The sequence below is a fragment of the Meriones unguiculatus genome, chromosome 1 (genome assembly GCF_030254825.1).
Source record: "Meriones unguiculatus strain TT.TT164.6M chromosome 1, Bangor_MerUng_6.1, whole genome shotgun sequence".
Lineage (NCBI taxonomy): Eukaryota > Metazoa > Chordata > Mammalia > Rodentia > Muridae > Meriones > Meriones unguiculatus.
In genome coordinates, this window is record NC_083349.1 from 145085713 (window position 1) to 145108431 (window position 22719).

At 49.8% G+C, this 22719-nt stretch overlaps 1 protein-coding gene across 1 annotated transcript; it reads right to left on the reverse strand.

Annotated features, from left to right (window-relative positions):
• Positions 1-162: 162 nt before the first annotated feature.
• On the reverse strand, positions 163-19769 carry LOC110551484 (optic atrophy 3 protein homolog). The gene is made up of 2 exons (XM_021642120.2): positions 19521-19769; positions 163-3328 (listed from the first exon to the last, which is right to left on the reverse strand). The coding sequence occupies exons 1-2, from the start codon at positions 19660-19662 to the stop codon at positions 2931-2933; spliced, it is 540 nt and encodes a 179-aa protein (XP_021497795.1). The 5' UTR covers positions 19663-19769; the 3' UTR covers positions 163-2930.
• Positions 19770-22719: the final 2950 nt, after the last annotated feature.

Consider the following 22719-nt stretch of genomic DNA (forward strand, 5'->3'; position numbering starts at 1 on the left):
GTGCATGTTATAATGTTACACGGAAATCTGAGGAAAACATGGGGGAGTCAGTTCTATTCAAGTCCTGGGAATCCCACAAAGGTCATGAGGCTTGGTGGCAAGTGCCTCCTTCTTTTCAGTCTATTGGATTTTTTTTTTCAATAAAACACACACACACAAATCTGAAGACAACCAGCTTCATTCATAAATTTATTCTTCCCCTTCTCCCCATGTGGGACATATATATAGCACTGCAGTGATTAGGAAGCCAGAGTCATGAAAGCTACTCTGTACTCCTGCCCTGTGAAGGCTGCTGGAACCACACACCCCAGCATACTTGCTTCCTGTACTGCCACTGTGGCTGAGGCTGCCCACAGGCCCAGCCATGTCCAGATGCACTAGGACCATATGAAGTCTCCACAGGGTCAGCATGGGCCCAGAGGACCATTTCCACACTTGGGTGACCTGAAGGCAACATTTTGTTTTGGTGCCTGTTTCCTCCCAAGCAAACAGAGAAAACATTCTTGTGGGGTTCTTCAGGGAACTTAGAACAGTGAAACTGGTCTGCTGGAGTAATGACTGACCTGACGGAGCTCAGTGTCCTTCACCTGTCTTGGCTTTGCCGTAACTGCTGTGGACTGACCCAGGACAAGGTGGTCAGGGCTGTCCCTGGAGCTGTTAGTGCCAGACTGGACTCCATAGGGGTAACCATGGCAATTGGGCTCTGAGCTGCTTCCCTGGCTCCTTCTTTCCTCTGGTCTCCATCATCCAGTCATGTCTGTCCTTTGCCTTTGTCTCTCAGTTAGGCTTTCACCTAACTCAGCCACTCCCAAATTTAGTTTTGTATTTTTATTTTTTAAATATTTATTTATTATGTATACAATGTTCTGTCTGCATGTACATCTGCAGGCCAGAAGAGGTCACCAGATCTCATTATAGATGGTTGTGAGCTACCATGTGGTTGCTGGGAATTGAACTCAGGACCTCTGGTATAGCAGCCAGTGTTCTCAATCTCTGAGACATCTCTCTAGCCACTCCTAAATTTAAAGACAGCAACTTCTGCCTCTTCTAGAAGGAACTCACATATAGTTTCAGAAGTCTTGAGTGTCTGTCTGGGGAATCCCAGGAATGGGTCATTCCCAGACCCCTGGGGGACAGTCCTGCAAGGTTTATCTCCAGGGACAAGGACCAGGGGGCCTGAACCTATTTTCTGTATTCAGAGACCTCAGGTGTGGCCTGGGGTTCTTCTGATAGAGGACAGATACCCAGTGCCTCAGGCCTCAGGGAAGAAGCTGGCCCTCTTCTTACCTTGCCCTGAAGCTAGAACCATCAAGGTCCTTCTGGTCCTCCCTCCCCACCCTATGTAGCTGGCTCCTCCTGAGCTGTGGGGTCTTGGCCAAGTCCCTTAGCTTCCCTTCCCCTTGGCCTCAGTTTCCCAATGTGGGAAAGAGCTCTTAGAATGAGTCTTAGCTCCATTCCCACCATAGACAAAACCTTCTCTGGCTTTTCTCCATGGTTTCTGTCTTTCTTTTTTTCTTCTTCTTCTTCTTCTTCTTTTTATTAAGACAGGGTCTCGTGGCTCAATAGGCTGTCCTGGAACTCATAATGGGACCCACGATCATTCCTGCTTCAGCCTGTGAGTGCTGGGATTCCAGGTATGTGCCACCAAGCCTAGCTTTCTCTTATTGTTAATGAACACTGACCTAGTTTGGAGGTCCATATTAATTATGCCATTCATATATCCTTGACCCTCCTTATTCCAGGGCTCCTTCCATCAGGAATTGGAAAGCCATGACAGTGACTGCTGCACCCACAATCCTTCTGGAGCTGTAGCGGTGAACCCAATCCCAGAAGCCAAGAGAAAGTTGCCAAGTGGCCAAACAGCATAGCAGGGGCCTTAAAAGTAACAGGTTGAATAGAGGGCTTCCAAAAGAGGGGTTTATCCATGTCCTAACCCTGGGAACTGTGTGTCCCCACCTAGAAAGAAAGTTTTCAGAGATATAATTAAAAATATTTCAATGTAGCCACCCTGGAGTTAGGGTGGGCCTTGTATTCAGGGTAGGTGACTTTGCAAGAGCCAGTAAAGAGAAAGCCACAGGAAGACAAGACACAGAGTCAGGATGCCTGGAGCCCCTAAAGCCAGAAGAGAGAGTGGGGCCTCAAACACCCTGACCTCCATTGCCACCTTCCAGAACTGTGAGAGAACAGGTTACTCTGTGTCTTCCATTACATGTAACATGTCATGTCTGGGGAGTGGGACCAACACAACAGTGAGGGGACCCAGGGCTGCAGGGCTGAGAGTGAAGAGGGTGCAGACAAGAGGTATGTGAGGTGAGATCTAACCCACAGGCCTGAGAAATGCCACTGAAGGACGGAAGAAAATATGTGCCACTTGAAGGGAAGTCCAGGGACTCTGAGGACAGGGAAGTGGAGCTGCGGGGACAGGCCAGATTAGAGCCACCTAGGGTCAGTCAGCACCAAGGAAGAGACTAGGAAATAACGCTACAGGCTGAGGGGCGAGGGGACCTCAGAGGACAGAATGAGTAGAGAGAGAATGCTGCATCAACTGCACTCATCAGCCTCCACACGAGCTATGCTGACCTGAGGCAAGGCTCATGGTGGCCTGTACCCCCAAAGGAAGAAGGTGCTCCAGTGACAGGCAGGTGACCTTGTTTAACCAGGTCTGGATCAGGCTTGAGCCCTGGCTCCATTTTTGCTTTTGCCAGGCAGGTTGGCCAAGACCTTGAAAGTCCAACATGGTTCCTGGTGGGATGAACCATCTGAGTCAGAAGCTGGAGGGGCTCAGTCTGAATGCTTCTGAAATGCCCCGATTCTGACAGTAAAGGTGACCACATGTCACAGTTACATCAAGGTCCTGGTGCCTTCCGAGGGGCCAGAGAAGGCCAGGCCAAGTGATGTGGGGAGGTACTTTTTGGGGCCCCAGCAGCTGGCTATTTCTTGGAAGATGCTGCCTGGCACTTGGGAGAGGAGTGCACATGACAGACCTGGGCTCGCAGCTCCTGTAGGTCCGCCCGCACTTCCTCCAGGGCGCTCAATGAGGGTGTCGCTTGTGCCTGAGCCTGCAGCGCCTCCAGTGCCAGGGCTAGGCGGCCCACCTCGTCTTGCAGTGCATTCCAGGCTGCCCGTTGCTCCTCCTCCTTGTTTCGCTGCTGAGTTTGGTGGCGCCAGTATTCCAGCACCAGGCAGCCTCCGCCCACAATGAAGATGGTGGCCTCGCCCAGCAGCTCGGCGCCCAGCTCAGCGGCTGCCTCCTCATTCAGTGGCTTGATGGCTGCGCCCCGGAAGCCCATGATGCGCATCTTGGTCCGCATCTCCACCCAGTGGTACACTGCAGGGGAGAGAGGGGTCATGTGTGCTCTCAAGCCCCATCCCTACACTTCCTCATCCCATTGGAGTCAGAAACTAAGGTGGGAGTGGGGGGCCACCTTAAGCAAGGCTTGCCCCTTGCTTCATCCAGGGACCATGGGGTCTCCTCCTCCCTCAGTACTAAGGTCAGAACCCGTGGTCTCTTGCAAGCTAGACACACTGCCACTAAGCTACACCTTTTTGCTATATATCTTTTTGTTATACATCTGAGTTAGAGTCTCATACTGGCCTTCAGGTCCATATGTAGCCAAGGATGACCTTCAACTTCTGACTCTTGTGCATTCACTTCCCCAGGGGCTGGGATGGCAGGCATGGACATTATGTCCAATTACTTTTGACTTTTTCATATGTAGGCCAGGCTTGAACTCCTGATCCTCCTGCCTGTGCCCCTGGAGTGGCTGGGGTAGTCCTGCACCACAAGGATCAGGCCTGGCTCGAGACATCCTTCAATGTACAAGAAGGTACCAGAGAGCAGCAATGAGCAGAAACCTGAGGAGAGCACAAGTCCTCAGAGGGAGGCCATGTCCCCAGTGGGTCACAAGCAGTTGCTCTCTTGAGCGTCAAGAACACACAGGATGTGAAAGTCCAGCAGCCATATTTAGCTCCCACTGCAGCTCTTTGGGTGGCCACACAGAGTGGCCAGCTGTCTTCCTCCACTGCTACTGTTGCTCACTTCCCTGGCAAGAGACCAACTCCCTTTCCTTTCCTTCCCAAAATGCAGGTGGAGGGTTGCAACGATGCTGGTGGTGGACCCTACAGAAAGGCTGAGACACTGAGTACCTTTTGTGGGTCTTCAGGCTCCAATCCTAGGTTCTCAGTGCAAAGTGAAGGAGCTAAGTGGGGGGCAGAACTCCTGGAGCAAAGCTTTCTCCTTGCCTGGGCACGCTTCTCCTCAGCACCAGAGAGAGCCTTGAGAAGCATGGGAGATCAGGTGTCGCCTTCACTGGCCCCGGCAGCAGGGGTGTCCATCAAGTGGGAGCAGATAGAGGGGGCACCCAGGCTAGCTCCCTTCTGAATGCACTTTCAGCAGAACTTTTTCTTTCTTTTTCTTTTTTGAGACAGGGTTTCTCTGTGTATCCCTGGCTGTCCTGGAACTTGCTCTGTAGACCAGGCTGGCCTGCTCTTTGCCTTCCAAGTACTGGGATTAAAGGTATGCCCCAACCCCAGTCTTTCTGAGATGGTCTCACTCTGCCTAGCTAACCTGGGATTTTGCTATGTAGAGCCAGGCTGGTGTTGAACTTGTAGCAATCCTCCTGCCTCAGCTTCTCAAGCCATGAGGATCATAGGCACATATCATCATGCCTACCTTTCATTAAATTCTTTTTTTGTTTTGTTTTGTCTTGTCTTGTTTTTTTTTGTTTTTTTTTTTTTTTTTTTTTTTTTTGAGACACAGTCTTATGGTGTAGCCCTGGCTGGCCTGAAATTCACTATGTAGAACAGGCTGCCCGCTCCTTCCTTCCTTCCTTCCTTCCTTCCTTCCTTCCTTCCTTCCTTCCTTCCTTCTTTCCTTTTGCAACAGGGTCTCATGTAGCACAGGCTGGCCTCAAATACAACCGAGGATGACCATCCTCCTGACTCTACCTGGGATCACAGGCATGTGCCACCATCCTTGCCTTATTTATTCTGCTTTTGAGACAGGATCTCACTGTGTAATCCAGGCTGGACTGAACCTGAGGCAGAAAACCTCCTGAGAGCTGTGACTGCAGGGCTGTGCCTTCATGACCATCTCCCTGTACACTTTAGACCTGCCTTTAGTATTACATGGATGCTGTATCTCATCCACACCCAGAGTTGGCAAGATGGTACAGCATCTAAAGGTGACTGCTACCCAGCCTGATGGCCCAAATCAATCCCTGAGGCCACATGGCAGAAGGAGAGAGCCAACTCCGTAAGCTGTACTCTGCCTCCATGTGCACACCTGTGCCGTGTAGACACACACATACAATAAATACATAAAATATAATTTTCAGTCAGGCTTGGTAGTGCGAGCCTCTAATCCCTGCACCTAGGAGGCTGATCGCTGTGAGTTCAAGGCCAACAGAGAAAGTTACAGGACAGCTAGGGCTGTTATACAACCTTGTCTTAAAAATCAAAGGTAACCAACCAAACAACCCCTGACCCCAAACCAAAAAAAAACAAAAACAAAACAAAACAAAAAAAACCTTTCAAGAATTTGCATACAAGGGCTAGAGAGATGGCTCAGTGGCTAAGAGTACATGCCGTCTTCGAGAAGACCCAGGTTTGACTCCCAGCCCCCAACATGGGTTCCCCCCATCAAGGGAAGATGACAAACACAGTCCTCCACTATCACAAATTCCTCAAGTCGAATTTCCTGCATTTAGTTTTTGACTTTCCCTTAGTATTACATGCATGTTGTATCTCAAAAAGAACACACATCTTGTATTCTTGGCAAGATGGTACAATATCTAAAGGTGACTGCTACCTTTAGGTCTAAATGAGGAAATGCAGGAGTTAGCACATCTGGAGTACAGTGGATTAGCTTCGCCCTGAGAAAAACACCTTTGTGGTCATGGTATCTCCCCTGCCAGCTAAGTATATAACAATGAATCTTAAAGCCAGGTATGGCTTTTAATCCAGCACTAGGGGAGGCAGAGGCAGTTGATCTCTGTGAGTTCAAGGCCAGCCTGGTCTACAAAACAAGATCCAGGACAGCCAAGGCTATACAGAGAAACCCTGTCTTAAAAGCAAACAAACAAAAAAAATCTTTAAAAAATAGAATAAACATACAAAATTATTACTAACTAAAACCCCAGTGAAGTAGTTTGGGACCCAGAAGGACTTATTTCTCTGCTTGTGCTGCCTCAGGGACTTGATTCTCTCAGAAATATTCCTCCCTCACAAAGCTAGCATCACCTAATAAGATGCCTAGCATCATTTGTCAAGATAATAGTGTAATTAAGTAATGATGTTGTTACTGGGTAGTAAATTATCACAGCACTCCGAGCAGTTCCTGCCTTCGCCATCGCTCACTAGATATGACGCAATGAGTTCAATAGTCACTCTGAAGCCTAGCACAGTGGCACAGATCTTTCCTCCTAACACTCAGGAGGCTGAGGCAAAAGGATCACAAATATGAGGCCAAGCTTGGGCATGCAGGGAGAACTTGCCTCAAGAAAACAAAACAATAGGCTAGAGAGATGGCTCAATTCTTCTTGCAGATGACCTGGGTCCAGTCCCCAGCACTCACAACAGGTGCCTCAGAACCACCTCTAATTCTAGAGACAAGGCATCCAACACCTGATTCTGGCCTTCATGGGCACCAGGCATGCATGTGGTACACATATATGTGTACACACACATACACACAAAATTAAAATAAAACTCAACATTTAGGGGGCTGGAGAGATGGCTTAGTGTTTTAGAGCACTGACTGCTTCCCCAGAGGACAAAGGTTTGATTCCCACCACCTATGTGGTGGCCCACACATTTTTTAGGTCTAGTTTCAGAGGATGCCAAGCCTTCTGGCCTCCACAGACATCGGGCACGCAAGTACACAGATATACAAGTGCACAAACGCCCTGTATAGCCAAGGCTAGCCCTGAACTCCACCGGAGTCACCTCCACCTCTGGAGGCTGGAATGCACACACCGCACACCCCGCCTTGTCTGTCTTGTTGACTCAACAGTCCCTCCTCTCAGAAGAGCTCCTGGCACACAGTGGCACCAACACAGGAGTGACTAATGCAGGCTCCTGATGACTACAGCACAGTTGACCTCTGCACATGCTCCCCACCCAGACCTGGACAGACTAGCTGGCCTTAGCAGAGCGATGCCTGGGAGCACTAAGGGCTCACAGTGCTCAGAGCTGGGCAGTCCTGGGTTCCAGTCCTGCACACGCTGCTTACTTGCTGTGTGACTGCTCAGGATTCCAAACAGCACAGTGAATCTGCTTCCCATTTTGCAACTGTGGAGAGCAGCAGGAGGGGGTTGGGTGGAGGAGCGTTCCATGCCTGCCTCAAAGGGTTGTTGGCTCATCCTAGGAGTGAGACAGCAGGGCTGCCTGCAGGAATGGAGCTGTAGTTGAGCCCTACAGCACTGTGGTTAAGGCCAGCAGGAGTCAAGACTAGCTTAGAGCCCACGCTGAGCCATGCACCACCTACTGCCTTGAGGCCTTAGTTTTTCATTTGTGGGGCTTCAAAATGGCTGCAGTAGAGGGCGTGCTGGCTCAGGCCTGTAATTCCAGCCCTTGGGAGGCTGACAGAGAAACCTGCTCTGGACTAGCCTGAGCTACACAGTAAGACCCTGCCTCAAAACAAAGAGGTAGGCACATGACCAGGACACAAGGGTCTCTCAGGGGCTCTAAAAGAGCACTTTTCATCTTCAGAACTCTCTTTCTCTTGCTCTTTCTCTGTCTCTTAAAGACAAGTTTTCAAAGAGCATATTACTGGCCTGGAACTTGCTGGTAGCTGAGGATGACACAGGCGTGTCTCCATACCTGGCCAATTGCTTTCATTCTTCTTCCCCCAAGTACTGGGGATTGAACCTAGGGCCTCAATGCACAATTTATCACTAAGTTGCATCCACAGGTCCCTCCTGAAGTGTAAAAAGCATGGTGTGGTCAGATGGTGGTGGCGCACACCTTTAATCCCAGCACTTAGGAGACAGAGGTAGGCAGATCTCTGAGTTTGAGGCCAGCCTGGTCTACAAATCAAGTACAGGACATCCAGGGCTTATTACACAGAGAAACTCTGTCTTTAAAACACAACACAAAACAAAACAACATCAAAAAAGCACGGTGTGGGATGTTAGAGATGGCTCAGTGGTTAAGAGTACTGGCTGCTCTTCTAGAAGACCTGAGTTCTGTTCCCAGCAAACACATAGTGGCTGACGGCTGTCTATAACTCCAGTTCCAGGAGATCCAACACCCTCTCCTGAACTCCTAAGGTACCAGGCACAAATGTGGAGAGAGAGAGAAAAAAAAAAAAAGGCAAAACACTCAAAGTAAAATGAATAAATCTAAAAATATTTTCAATTAAAATAAGAGAAGTAAAAAGCATTGTGCTCAGAGCTCTAGCAGCTTTATTGAGGTCACAAGAACTATCTGAATTAAAAAAAAAAAAAAAAAGTCAGCAAAAGGAAAATAGAGCTACCAAACTACTAAGAGGTGCTTTGGCTGGATTTACTGCCTGGTCAGCAGCAGGTCTGACTCCAGGTTTGGTTCCGACTCACTGGCTGGTTTTCAGTGAACGCTTTTAGAAGTTTATGCGGTCCAGCTATACAGTAGCTTTCTGTGCCTGCTATGTAGCTAGACTGGGCTCCGCTGCTGGACAGAGCTAAAAGCTGACTCGGGTGCCCTCTGCTGTCTCCTCGGAGTACTGCGGGCAGCCCGGGCAAGGAGATTTCTTTGATTAACCAGCCTTCAAATACAGCAAGGGGTGCTGTAATGTAGATGAAACCCAGACTTTCAGGCAGACGAGGCACTTAGCCATATGCCCCTTCTGTTGTTTTGAGACAGTCTCATGTAGCTCAGGCTGACCTCAGACTTGTCATGTTGCTGAGGATGACCTTAAACTATCATCATTATTATTATTTTTCAAGACAGGGTTTCTCTCTGTAGCCCTGGCTGTCCTGGACTCACTGTATAGACCAGGCTGTCCTCCAACTCACAGTGATCCGCCTGCCTCTGCCTCCCAAGTGCTGGGATTAAAGGCGTGAGCCATCACCGGGTGACCTTAACTAACCTTTTGATCCCCCTGCCTCCACTTCTCAAGTGCCACCAAGCCTAGCCCAGTGGGTGAAAACTGTTTCTTTTCAGACAGGCCCACTAGCCACGCTGAACGCTGAACTCGCAGCCCTCCAGCTCCAGCCTCTTGAGCAGCTGGCACTATAGGAGTATACCACCTAACCAGGCCGCTGGGGGTAAGGGGGGCATCCACATGCCAGCTCAGACCCGCACCACGGACTCACAGTGAGCACCTGCTTTGTTTCTGTTTGTTTCTTTCTCTTTTAAGCCAGGGTTTCACTCTTTGGCCCAGGCGGGCCCTGAGTTATCAGCAATCCTTCTGCCCCAGCCTCTGAGGGTTGGAATTATGAATGTGAATCATCAGGACTGAAGGAAGACATTGTTTGTGTAAACAAAAAACGCTGGGCGGGGGCTAACATGGATAAAATTTTAAAGAATATTTCTGAAATACAATTAATGAAGCCAGGTGGATCTCTGTGAGTTCAAGGCCAGCCTGGTCTACAGAGTTCCAGGATAGCTAGGGCTACACAGAAAAACCCTGCCTCTAAAAACAAAACAAACAAACAAACGAGATAAAAAGACAATAAAAAATAGTTAATTTCACCCCAATTTTTAAATATTTACAATATAGCCATATATTATATCAGCAAAAAAAAAAAGATATTAACTGGTAATAATGATGAATGCATGTCTGTGCACATGCGTGCACACACACACACACACACACACACACACGCCACACAGGAAAGTGTTTCCTTAGTAGAGGAGCATCCTGAGAGTATTTGGAGGTCACCAGCAACAGCCTGGCCGCTACATTAGGGAGCTGATGTGACACTCTCAAGACTATAAATAGACCTCAGGGAAGTGGCTTTCTCTGGAGAACGTTAAAAATAAAAACAGCAGTGTTTCCCCAGGTTGGGAAGGTCAGGCTATGTAGGTGGCACCCCTGGGCATCCCAGGCAACTTCCCACAAAGCCACATCGTTCTACAGGTGGCCTACCTGTTGCTCAGCCAGCCGTTTGGCAGCTGTACTTAATCCAGTATTTGCCTGTCTCCCCCCAACCCCCTCCTTCTTTGAGATAGGGTCTCACCATGGACCCTGGCTGGCCAGGCTACTGAGGCTAGACTGGCTTCCAGCTGACAGAGCTCCATTTGCCTCTGCCTTGTGCAGGGATGAGGGTGCACACGCACGCTGTTGCTGGGGATGGGGCCCAGAGCCTTGTGCATGCTAAGCAAGCACCCAAGCACTGCGCACCCCTGCACTAGTCTTCCTTCCTTCCTTTCTCTTTTCATAATTGTTGAGATGGTTTTTGCCCAGGCTGGCCTGAAACACCTAAGCCTCTTGCCTCCACACTGCTGCTGGCTCTCTTCCTTTGTTTTTGTTGTTGTCTGGATCTTCCTGCCTGCACCTGCAGTGTGCTAGGAGAAGTGGTGTAAACACACCCTTTATGCAGTGCTGGGCACAGACAGCAGGGTTTTGTTCGTGCTTACTGAGCATTCTACCAACTGAGGCCCTGCCTCACCTTTAAACCTGGGTATTTTAAGTTCACATCTGGAATTACTGTGGGGTGCAGTGTTTACAGGCCTCGGCTTGCCTGACTATCTCTTCAGGTTCTCATGAAGCCTGGTGCCTACTGGTCTACAGAGAACACACTTTTCTACTGTGGCCCCATACATGTCACAATATCACATGAAGCTCTCTAAGCAGGTACCAAGAGGCACAGCAGACCCATTCCTTTTCAGCAGAACGTAAGCCCTAGGAGGACTAGCCAGTGGCCACAAGTTCAGGGGACAACATGCCCATCTAGAGGTAGAAAGGACAGTCAAGTGCTGAAGCAGCTGGGGTTTTAGGTTCCATCTCCAGTACAAAACAGTATAAAAAATATCAGTAATAAAGGACCTGCCCATCCCTACCAGGAGCTGAGGATGTGGCCTTCAAAGGGAGCCTCCTGCCCAGCCGCCCTGCAGCACAGCTCCCATCCCCCAGGCCATTAGAAGCTGGAAAGGTCCCAGAGAATCATAAGGCCTGCAAACAGCCCTTCCTTTGCTGCAGAAGACCTGGCCTCTCTTTCTGGAAAACTCAAGCACTCAGCTCAGAGGGAGGCTGTGGTTCAGGATGGACCATTCGCAGATAAGCTGGGGCACTGGATGCTTTGAGTGGGTGGCCCCTGTGTCCCTCATGGCCACACCATGATTTTGATTTTCTCTCTCGTCTTTATTCCCAGCTGCTTTTCCAATGTCAGCTTTTTTTCCCCCTTGTCATATGACTCCCCTGCTGTAGTGTTTTGTTTTGAGAAAGGGACTCATGAATCCCAGGTGACCTACAACTCATTACAGAGATGAGGACAGATGACTTTGAACTACAGATCTCTTGCCTCTACAACCGCAGTGCAGAAATTACAGGGGTATACCATCAGCCCAGACCTTTTTGGTTTTCTGAGACAGGATCTCATACTGTATCCAAGGTTTGTGATATCCTCCTGCCTCAGCCTCTTATGTGTTGGGATTACAAGTATATAGCACCATGCTTTCCTCTAACTGCAGCTTCTGATCAAAGAGCCATTGCTAACATGCTAAAGTTGGAGAGAAGCAGCCCAGACTTGCACAAGTGATAAGCCTGTGAAGCCAACTGCAAGGTAGGGCTCAGGACCCATACTGTGTGAGCTGGAGCTGATCTCAACAGTAGGTGGTAAGACAGACAGCACAAGAGCTAGCATTACCATGGTGGAGACAATAAAAAAACATGGCACCAAATTTTTATGTATTTCAACAAACATTCACAAGAGCACATAGGAGCCAGGCCAAGGCTAGGGTGTGGCTCAGTGTTAGGACACCTACCTAGAATCCCCCAGTAAGGGGCTGGGGGCGTGGCTCAGTGGTAGATAGAGCACCTGCCTAGTGTGCTTGAGGCCCTGGGTTCAACACCCAGTTTTATTAAGAATTTTTTTTCAAATTAAATAGAGCAGAGAGAGTAGGCGATAGCTTATGCTTTGCTGTACTTATAAAAGTGTCAGAGCACTCAATGACAGACTACAAAACCAGGGCCCCGAGAGATTAAGTAACTTGCCCAGGTTGCTTAGGCTGGGCTCTGGGCCATGCTGTTGACTGAACACAAAGCATGCTGAGCACTGGTCATCAGTCATGAGTATTCTACTGTGTAGAAAGGCAATGGTGTGACACATGCCCAGGACACACCCAGAGGAAATCACAAAACAGAGCCACAAGGGCTGACAGCCTTTATCAGGAGGGAGGTAAAGCCTCCAAGCCTTACCACTCAAATGACAACAGAGTCTGTGCCCTTCCAGCCACTGAGAACGACAAGGTCTGCAGGCTCTGGGCCAGGGTCTTCCATATCCACACAAGAATCCCAGGAGGTGAAGTTTTATTAGTACCTGCTTTTGCTGTTGTTTTGTTTAACAGAATCTCACGTAGCCCAGGCTGACCGCAAACTGGCCATAGAGGGAAGGTTAACTTTGAACTTACTTCATGCTGTCTTTACCTCAGACCCCCAGTGCCGGCATTACAGACATGAACAACACCTGCCAGATGTTTGTTTGTTTTGAAATACAGAATAGAGGTTCAGAGAGGGCAAACTGCTCTGAACACATAGTCGGTCTGTGGCATTTCCAAGATGCAAACCCTTGAGTGTCTGCACTGTGGTCAACTATGCCAGCCTTTGTTGGAGGGTCTCGTGCACTGCTTTCAGATGCTGATTCAGTGCCTTGAGATCTGGTTGCTGCCCTGCCTGGGCATTGTTATGAATGTTGAACCATCTCCTTTATCCACATGACATAAGGGATTATCCCTGACTGATTATAAAGTTGCAGACAGCCTGGGCTGGGCAGAAGAGAGGCAGGACGGCCTTAAGTTCCCAGGCTTGGGGTGTCAGAAGGACCATGAGGAGAAGGAGCAGCAGGAGAGGACTGAGATGGGAAAGAGAACAGGAGGTCACCATGGGGTGACATGGACCAGGAGCACATAGCAGAGAGCAGCTTGCTCTGAGGACTGGCCTAATGGAGCAGAAGCAGCCCGAATGGAACATGTGCGAGTATTTATGGGGATTTTGGATGGGAAACAGACAAGACAGTTCAGAGGGCTGATAACTGCCCAGCTCTAGTGTTTTAAGGTTTATTATAAATCTAACAAGTTCCTGCGTCTTTTGTTTAAAAAATAGCTGGTTTAGGAATAACTGCTGCCATGATAATTTTCTGTATTAGTCTTTGTGTGCCAGCTAGTGAAGTCTCTTCCTACACCTTCTGTGGCCTGCATTCTGGGCCACTCTGACTGACAGTGCCATGCAGATGACAATGTACACCTCCAGGCCCTGGCCTTAACGGCCTATGGCACCCGCTTCCTGCTGAACATGGACTACAGTGTGGTTTGTGAGTCCAGGGAGTGAGCTGGCTGGGGAGCCTGTTGGAAAGGGACTGCATGGAGAGAGCACGGGAGCAGGTGGTACCAACGAGCACCTGCTGCCGCTCAGCACTTGCGCCCCAACAGAGAAACTTCCCAACTGAGAGCCCAGCCAAGCCATAGACTGAAGAAACAAAGGGGCCACTGTTGTCAAGGGTGGTAGCAGATGCCAGCACCCTGGAGGCTGAGGCAGTACATTCACATGAGTTTGAGGGCAGCCTGACCTACAGTGTGTGAGTCTGTCTCAATTCCCCCAAAGACCCCAGCACTGGAGCTGGCTCTAAAGTTAAGAATTTCCCTGCTCTTATAGAGGACCTGAGCTCAGTTTCCAGCACCCTGTCAGTGTGGCTCACAGCCACCTGTACCCCTAGCCCCAGGGGATCTGTCTCCCTCCTCTGGTCTCCTAGAGCATTTGCATACATGTGGCACACACACACAAATAAAAATATATCTTGTTTTTTCTTAATTTAAAAAAGAAAGAAAAGGAGTCAGTGGTTTGCAATCATGAGCCACCTTGCCTGGCTTTAGTGTTTTGTCCCCAGAATTCCAGCAGGAGTTTTTATTTGTTTGTTTGTTTCATTTGTTTTGTTTTTGTTTGTTTGTTTTCCAGACAGGGTTTCTCTGTGTAGCCTTGGCTGTCCTGGACTCCCTTTGTAAACCAGGTTTGCCTCAAACTCACAGAGATCTGCCTGCCTCAGCCTTCCGAGTGCTGGAATTACAGGCGTGAGCCACTGTATCTGGCTTCAAGCAAGGGTTTAATCCCCAGAGTTCTACTAGTGGTTAAGAGAGTGGAGACTTACTGTGAACCTGAACGTGGAGCCTTCAGGTCCTAAGATCACTATGATGGAGCCCAATGATGGAAATCCCAGAATCCTAGCGGCCTTACAGACAGAGACAAGCCGCAAACATAGTGATGCCTTAGGACTCTACCAGCAAGAAGGCCATCGCAAGAGCTGAACGGATACAAATGCTGCCCAGACTCTGAGCTAAGGAAAGTCTTTTCTTTTTTCACTTAGTCTGCCTCAAGTATTCAGTTATAGTAATAAAAATACAATTAGTACAAATGTGGGCTTCTTTGAAGGACCACACCCTTGCTTAGTGCATGTGGCAAACTAGGAAAATGAGCAGTATGCTCGAAAGGAATTAAAAACAAGTGAACTGGGGTTTCCTTCCTGCCCAAAATCACCCACAGCTTCCCTGGTAGTTGTGTAACACACTCTGAGGTGGAGGCTAGGTTAAGAGAGCACTTTGAGCTTGTAGGACATGTCTAAAATCAGAGCACTCAAAAGACCTCTGAGGCAAAAGGATGGTCACAAGTTCCTGGCCTGTACTGTTCCTGGGCTACTGTATAAGACCCTGTCTTCAAACACCAAAAAGAAAGAAGAAAAGAAAGAGCTTTGCCTTCCCTGCACAGTGCATCAAGGACCTGGCCCTTCCTCTCAGGAGTGGGGATCACCAGGGACAGGCCAGCACTATAAGACAGGCTTCCGCTTCATGACTATTGGGCTTCCAGGGACTTCTTGTGTTCTATCAGCTGTAGCAGCCACAGTGGCCTTCCCAACTGCATGGATAGGGAGGGGCAGGCAGCCAGATGTGGGCACACACTGAGCAGGCAGAGGTAGGCAGATCTCTATGGGTTCAAGTCTGGCCTGGTCCACACAGTTCCAGGCAGGGTTACAGCATGAGACTCTTGCCTTGAAACCAAACAAGGAAAGGGCAAGCCCACCCTGCCAAGTGCCAAGAACCTCAGGTGGAGCAGCAGTGGTGACAGAAGCCTGACCTGGAGGACTGACTCTGGGAACCTGGAGCCACAGCCACAGGCACTTAACAGTGTGAATGCTGGGGGTTGGTCTGGTGCCCTATGTATAAACTGTTGAATTCTGGGCCCTGAGATCTGTCCCAAAAAGATCATTACCACGTACTCTAATCAATACTGTGTAAACTTTGCTCCCCAGTTATCTCTGATTGGTTAATAAAGAAGGTGGATAGCCAATTCTGGGCAAAGATAGGTAGTAGAGGGTTTTGGGGTCTGAGGTAGGGACCACTAAGGAGGGAGGAGAAAGAAGATGTAGAGAATGGACATAGCTTGATGGAGCAGAAACAGCCCAGACAGGACCAATATGGCAAGTAAATCAGGGTACATAGCTGGATAGTAGCTAGACTAGCTTAAAGAATTAGCATAAAAAGATATGTACCCAGTTATTGAACCTAAAGCTTATTAATAAATCTAATAAGTCTTTGCCTCATTTATTTGAGAAGTAGAGTAGGTGATTAGAAAAGACTCCCAAAATATAAAGTATCTTCATCATGTGAAGACAGGAAGGACGGAATGAAAGAAAGCAGGACCCTAGTTAGCTGGAGTTCTCCAAGCTCAGAACCATCTCTAACAGAGCAGGAGGGCCTCTCTGCCTGTCGGCCACCTGCCCTCTCTCTTCAAACAAGTTTCCAGATCAGTCACTCCTGAGAGGAAGGGAGAGGTTCTTCTCAAGGACTCCAGACACCATCACCATCCCAAGAACATGTCTACACATGAACATAGCTACAAAGGATAATGTGCCTCAAACTTATCCTTCCCCAGATAGATATGAACACACAATACTTTGTGGGGTGTCCCTGCCAAAGAACATGGCTTAGATTCAACTGGGGAGAGCTCCAGGCTGCAGGTCTACTGTCAAGGTCATGAAAAATAAGGGTGGGTGGAGACGACAGCAAAGAGCAGAGTCACCAGACCTCAAGTAGCCCAGGCTGGCCTCTAACTAGCTATTTAACTGTAGGCGACCTTCAACTCCTGATCCTCTCCTCCTCTGACCTCCACTTTTCAAGTGGCTGGCGTGGTGGACACTTCCCACTATGGCTGGCTCCAGCCTGACCACATACTAGAAAGTGCTCGATCACTGTGATCATCTCTATCTGCGTATTTCTTTCTCTTTTTTTCACTCATTACTTTGAGACAGATTCTCAAAAGATATTCTGGTTGTGAACGAACTCTATTCCCTAGCCTGATCTTGAACTTTCAATTCTCCTGCCTCAGCTTCCTTAGTGACTGGCATTACAGGCTTGGTGAGCAAACATTTTTAGTGCAATGTCATATTGCAGATTAAAGCACATCAAACTGGGCTGCTGAAGCTGTCTCCTCACTGCGTCCACCTCTGTCAGTGATTACCGAAGATTATTAAAATACAAATCCTCCTGCCTTGAGGAGTTACTGCAGTTAACAGTTGCTGGAAGAAGGGAGACATATTCTTCAGTGATAGAGTGCCTATGGTCAGACAAATAGAACCCCTCACCCATGCACAGTCAAGCAACTCAACACATTTAAAAAATAATAATGAGCCATCTTTATGTTTGTTTATTTGAGGCAGGGTTTCTCTGTGCACCCCTTGGCTGTCCTAAAACTCCCTAGCCTCAAATTCAGAGATCTGCCTGTGTCTGCCTCTCAAGAGCTGGGATTAAAGGTATGCACTACCATGCACAGCCAAGGAGCCATCATTAATGTCAGAACTCCAGAAGCAGGCTGATCTCTGTGAGTTTGAGTCCAGCATGGTTTACATAGCCAGTTCCAGACCAGCCAGGGCTACACTGTGAGGCCCTCTTCAAGGGGAAAAAGTCATGAAATAAGAAAGAACTAGCTGGGAACAGGAGGGGCTCAGTAAAAATGAGGCAAGAGAGGTTAACAGGTGGACACAAAATATACATATGTATGAAATTATTGAAATCTTACAAAGATTTTATAGCTGAGAGTTATGTTACAGCCCAGACTGGCTGGAACTCACTATGTAGTCTCCAAGCTGGCCTCAAACTCATGGCAGTCCTGCTTCAGCCCCCAAGTGCTGAGATTATAGGTATGTGTCCCCGTGCCTGGCTAGCCTTCCTATTTTAGGTCCTGATGCTGGCTGCTGCCTAGCTTCCCCCACAGGAATGAAAGATATGAGACCTGGATTTCTTTACATCTCCATACTCCTCAAATAATGTAGCATTCCACTCAGCACAAATGCAGAAGGCATACACAAAGAGGAAAGAGCAACCCTATGGCAACTGCTGAGGACTTACTGCCATAGGGCTGGAAGAATGCAGCATGGAGTAAGTAAGCAGCCACTAAGTGTTGCTGTTTCATAACGTTCCCTATGCAGAACTGGAAACAAAGGCTCAGAGGGATTAAGTGATCTCCCCAAAGTCATCAGTTTAAGAGGTGAGGTCAAAACAAAGCTAAGACCAGTCCCAGGGCTTAGAAGAAAAGCAGGAAGCTTGAAGAGGCCTGGGAGTCCAGAGTCCACAGCTAGACTCTGGCACTAGCCTGCATCCTGACAGAGTATGACTGTAATGGCATGTGACCATGGAGAGTGACTGAAGCAAATCATTCCTGCCTGTGATGGCTTACTTTTTTTTTCTGTAAAGAAGCAGTCATCTCTAAGTTGTGGCCTGGAAATCTTGGAACTTGTTTTGTAAGTGAAGATAGCTCCTAATTTGCAGTGATTCTCCTGCCTCTGTCTTGCAAGTGCTTAGATTACAAGCGTATGGTACCAGCTGTTTCTTTGTTTTTTGTTTTTGTTTTTCAAGACAGGATTTTACCATACAGTCATGGCTGTCTTGGAACTCACTCTCTAGACCAGGCTGGCCTCAAACTCACAGAGATCCTCCTGCCTCTGCCTCCCAAGTGCCTGAAACTAAAGACATGAGCCACCACTGCCCAGCTGTTTTTTTGCTTGTTTTCTTTTCTTTTCTTTTCTTTTTTTTTTTTTGAGATAAGGTCTCATGCAGTCAAGACTGAACTCACTAAGGTATCTAAAACTGGCCCTGATGAGCTCATGTTCCTACTGCTCAACTTCCCAAATACTGGGATATGAGTGTGCACCATCACACCTAGCTTCAAAATCCATTATTTTTCCATTGTAAGATCTACAGCCCAGGCAGAACCAAGAACTGTCAAACACATAGAAGGAGGAAAAAAGTCAGGGCTCGCCCTCACTATCTGGCCTTTGCACGTGTTCCTCCTTTGGAGCAAACGCTGTCCTTCAGTGGTCTGGTGAGATTCTCCTCAACCCTCAGGTATCAGTCCGGATGTCCCTCTGCCAGGAGGTGCTCTCTGTGCTCCATGCCATGTCTAGTTGGTTCTGCCATCCCATGTAGACTATCACGGCATCGGTGTTGGGCTGACAGACTGGTACTGTGTTGACCCTGCTGCTTCACAAACAGGGTCAGCTCAGGCCTCGCACAAAACAGTCGCTCATCATGTATTTAAGCTACTTAAATACATGAGTGAACGGTGTGGTTCCTACTCAACTAGTTACAAAGCCTTCCTCTCCTCCCTGCTCCACAGAGACAGATCAACCTTTTCCAGGATCTCCTATCTGGTCTGTCTGCAATGCTCAGGAGGCTTCCTTGGCTCGCCCGGCTACTCTAAACTCCAGACTTCCCAGTCCCTCACTGTTCTGAGACAACGCTGACATACAGGGACCTACTAGTGCCCGCCAAGAGGTCTGCACGGTGCGGCCACCGAACGAATGTACGAGCATGAGGAAACTCATAAACGGATGGATGTCCATTGCCAGGGCACCATCACGATTCTCACTCAGACCCAGAGTAAAACTAAGCCACAGCCCTGTGCTCTAAACCCAGGCTGATACGCAAGCACCCACAAGGAAGGAGGGAAACTGAGGGACAGGGTAGAGCTCGGAAGTCAAGTCTCTTGAGGCTGGCTGGGCAAAGGATCCCGAACGGGTTCTCAGTCCCGCCCCTAACTTCTGACAAAAAAAGCCCACCCTAATGGCTCTCACACCTCGCCCTATTGGCTCGCGTTAACATCAACCGCCACCGGCCCTCTTCCCTATTGGCTGGCGTTCCAAAGACGCGCGGTGACGCCCCTGGCCGCTCGTCCCTCTCCGCTATTGGACACGCCCCTCCCGCAGGCGCCATCCCCATTGGCTACAGGGTTCTGCCGGTTCGCGTCGGGATTCGTCAGGCCCAGAAGCCAGTCCCCCGAGCAACCACCTGAGAAGGGTCGGGAATGGAAGGGCTGGGGACCGCGGGGCGAGACTCACGCTGGGCCGGCGGCAGGCAGATGTAGGTCTTGAAGAACTCGCTGCGGCGGGCGGCCTCTTTGATGCGGTTGGCCAGCGGCTTGCTGACCTGCCGGATGCCCAGGTAGAACAGCTTCGCCATGGGGAACGCGCCCACCACCATCTCGGCGGTCACCCTGGGCGCGCGCAACCTTGCTGACTGGGCGGGGCGCCGCCGGCCTCGCCGTTCCTCCCCCGCCCTCCCGTGGGCCGTGCGTGCCCGCGTGCCTACGTAGGAGCGTGCGTCTGCACGCTCGCGGCGGGGGTGGCGGGGGAGGGCGCGCGGCGGCGCTCGTGACGTCACCGCGTCGACGCGCCGACGTCCGTTCGTCGGGTATGCAAATAGCGGCGGAAGTGGGGCGTCAGAGGGCGGTGCCGTTAAACGGCCGCTCGCGGGAGCGTGGCCGGAGCCCTATTCCCGACGTAGCTGACGTCGCCGCGCTCTTGCGTGATGTCACGTACTGAGCCGGCGTCCCTGCCCCTGGGAGGCGCCCCGTTAGTCCCAATGGAGTCCCGCGAGTCCCGGGCCCCCTGCCTTCGCGGCGTAGATCGCTCACCGGGGAGTGAGCGGACTCAGCGCGTAGTCAGAGACCCGGCCGCCTTACTCACTCTCCGAGGGTGAAGGAGTGACTCAGCCCTTCAGGAAATTAGTTCTGTTTAAGCTAGCGCTCACGTAGCTCAGCCTGTCTGCGAACTCACTGAGTAGCCTAGGCTGGCCTTGGAACTTGTGATCCTCAGATGTTTCTCTCTGCCTCAGTTCGGGGGTCACAGCCCCTGCTCTACACCTCCCCGCTTTGCTATCAGAATTCCGGTGAGCGAAATGTCACTCATAACAGCACCTGTCCTAACCCCAAGGCATTTCCCACGCTTGGCCAGTATCTTCACCTCTGAGCAGGACTCCAGCTCCTCCCTGGAGGATTCTAGGCAGGGTTTCTACCCCTGAGCCACACCCAAACCCCTCACCAGGCGGTCCTGGGCTTGGGCTCCACCGGTAAGCTGTACAGTAGGCGCACAGGCAAGTCCCCCGTATGCAGGCGCAGCTTTGTGGGTGAATCCTGAGTGCAGTTCTTGGAATGGTGCAAGTCCCATAGAAGCCCTAACTACCATGTGTGTATTATTCTCTAATTCAAGCCTAAATGTGCACTATAGCTAATCCATCCTTTTCCCAGGTAACTGACCGAAGGACTGAGGCCCATAAGAACGGGGTGACACAGAGATCCTCAGCCTACATGTTGGCCGGTACCCCTGATTCTCAAGCAGCCCCACTTCCTCCTGGTAACAGTCCCCAGGGAGCCGGCTCAGGAAGGAACTTTAAGGACATGTCCCCAACTGTCCTCCCTTACCCATCAGGGAGTAAAATCATATAAACAAAGTCAGGACTGAGTTGAGAGAAATTCCTGGATGCTGGCGTAAGGATGGGTAGTTGGGGATGAGACGGGACAGGAAGGAAAAAAAAGAACAGAGGGGTGATGGCTAGCAAGAGGGGAGCACCTAGCCAGGGACCCCAGGACTTTCTCCATCAGTGTCTTTGGTCAACTCCCCACACCAGGGAACCTATGCGTCATTTATATTGGTGGCAGCTGGGCCTGGTGTCGTACACCGGTCATCCCAGCACTCAGAAGGCCAAAACAGGAGGATGTAATGTTCTAGGTCAGCCATAATGACTTCAAGGTCAGGCATGGCGACCTAATGAGTCCCAGCTCAAAATACAATGTACAAAAATAAGATGTACATCAAGGAGGGCCGTGGTATAGGTATATTCAGTAAAGTTCAATGTCCACCGTTAGAAAGAAGGGGGAGAGCATGTGTGTCCCTGATGTCTTCGTTAAGAAGAATGTCCAGAATCTTGAAATACAGCTCTTCCAGGACCCCTTTCTGTGTGGTTGGACGAGATCCATCACCGGCTTTGGGCAGCATCTTCCCATTTGTTTTCCTTTTTAATCACGTGTCTGTGTGTATTCCTGGGAGATGCAGTATGTGCATGAGTGTAGTGCCCCTGAAGGACAGAAGAAGGCGTTGCAGTCCCTGGAGCTGGAATTGCAAGTGTCTATGAGCCACCTGATGTGCTGGTGTAGAACTCTGGTGCTCTGGGAGAACAATGCATGCTCTTAACCACTGAGCCACCTCTCCAGACCCCTCTTCCCATTCTACAGACTTCCCAACCAAGGCCCAAGCTTCTGTAGGTAATCAGGGAGAGGACACTGGCATCTCTTAAGTCCCAGCTCAGGGTCTTCTTCTCATTCCTGCTGGCCAGAGGACCTACTAGGGGGTCTAGGATCCCCAGGAAGGGTTTAGGAAACTACTAAACTCATGTATATTTAATTCTTTCTTTTTGGCTATATCCATAGCGCCCAGAACAGCTTCTTCAACATAATAGGTATTCAGTACATTTTGCTTTGTTGAGAAGACAGTCTTGCTACCTAGCCCAGTCTGTCCTCAAACTTAGGGTACCATCATCTTACACGGGCCTGGAGGTTCTGGGGATACAGGATTGCATCACATGCAGAGATACCCCATCTCCTTCCCAAATTGGTGCTCCTCACTCCATGTCTTACATCATCCTTTCCTTCAGTAAGTGCTTGTGTATCCCATTCCTCTCTTCTGTTCTCTGAGAAGGGTTCCATGGGATTTCTGGGGGGGGGGGTGTATGTATGAGAGAGAGAGGGAGAGAAAGAGAGATCTTCCCTCTGGGATGAGGATGCCACTGTGTGTGTGTGTGTGTATATATATGTATATGTGTGTATGTGTGTGATCTTCCCGTCTCGGGCCTGTTTCTCCGTCATAGGGAGTGGCATCTCCTGGGGATGGGGGCTTGCTTGTCAGAACTGGTCACTTCCTTCCCCCTCCTGCCTGGTTGCTTGGAGGAACCACCACAGCATCTGGATGACCCATTAAACCACAAAGAGGAAGGGACACCATTAGCCGCATCAGGCAGCCCTGGTCAGCCTGGGGCGTGGGAATACACACAGCTATGGGAGAACAGGGAGCCCAGGGTGGCCCAGCACTGACTCACCGTAAGGCCTTCCACCCTTGGCCCTGCAGCCTTTTCAATGACCACCCTGGCCTAGGGCCTGGGCTGGTTCCCAGAGGCCCTTTCCGCCCAGGCCCCTTGGGCACCCTTTTCCCAGAATGGGTCAGGGGCTCAAGTTACACAATCCCTCAGGTCAGGCTCTGTGTTTCT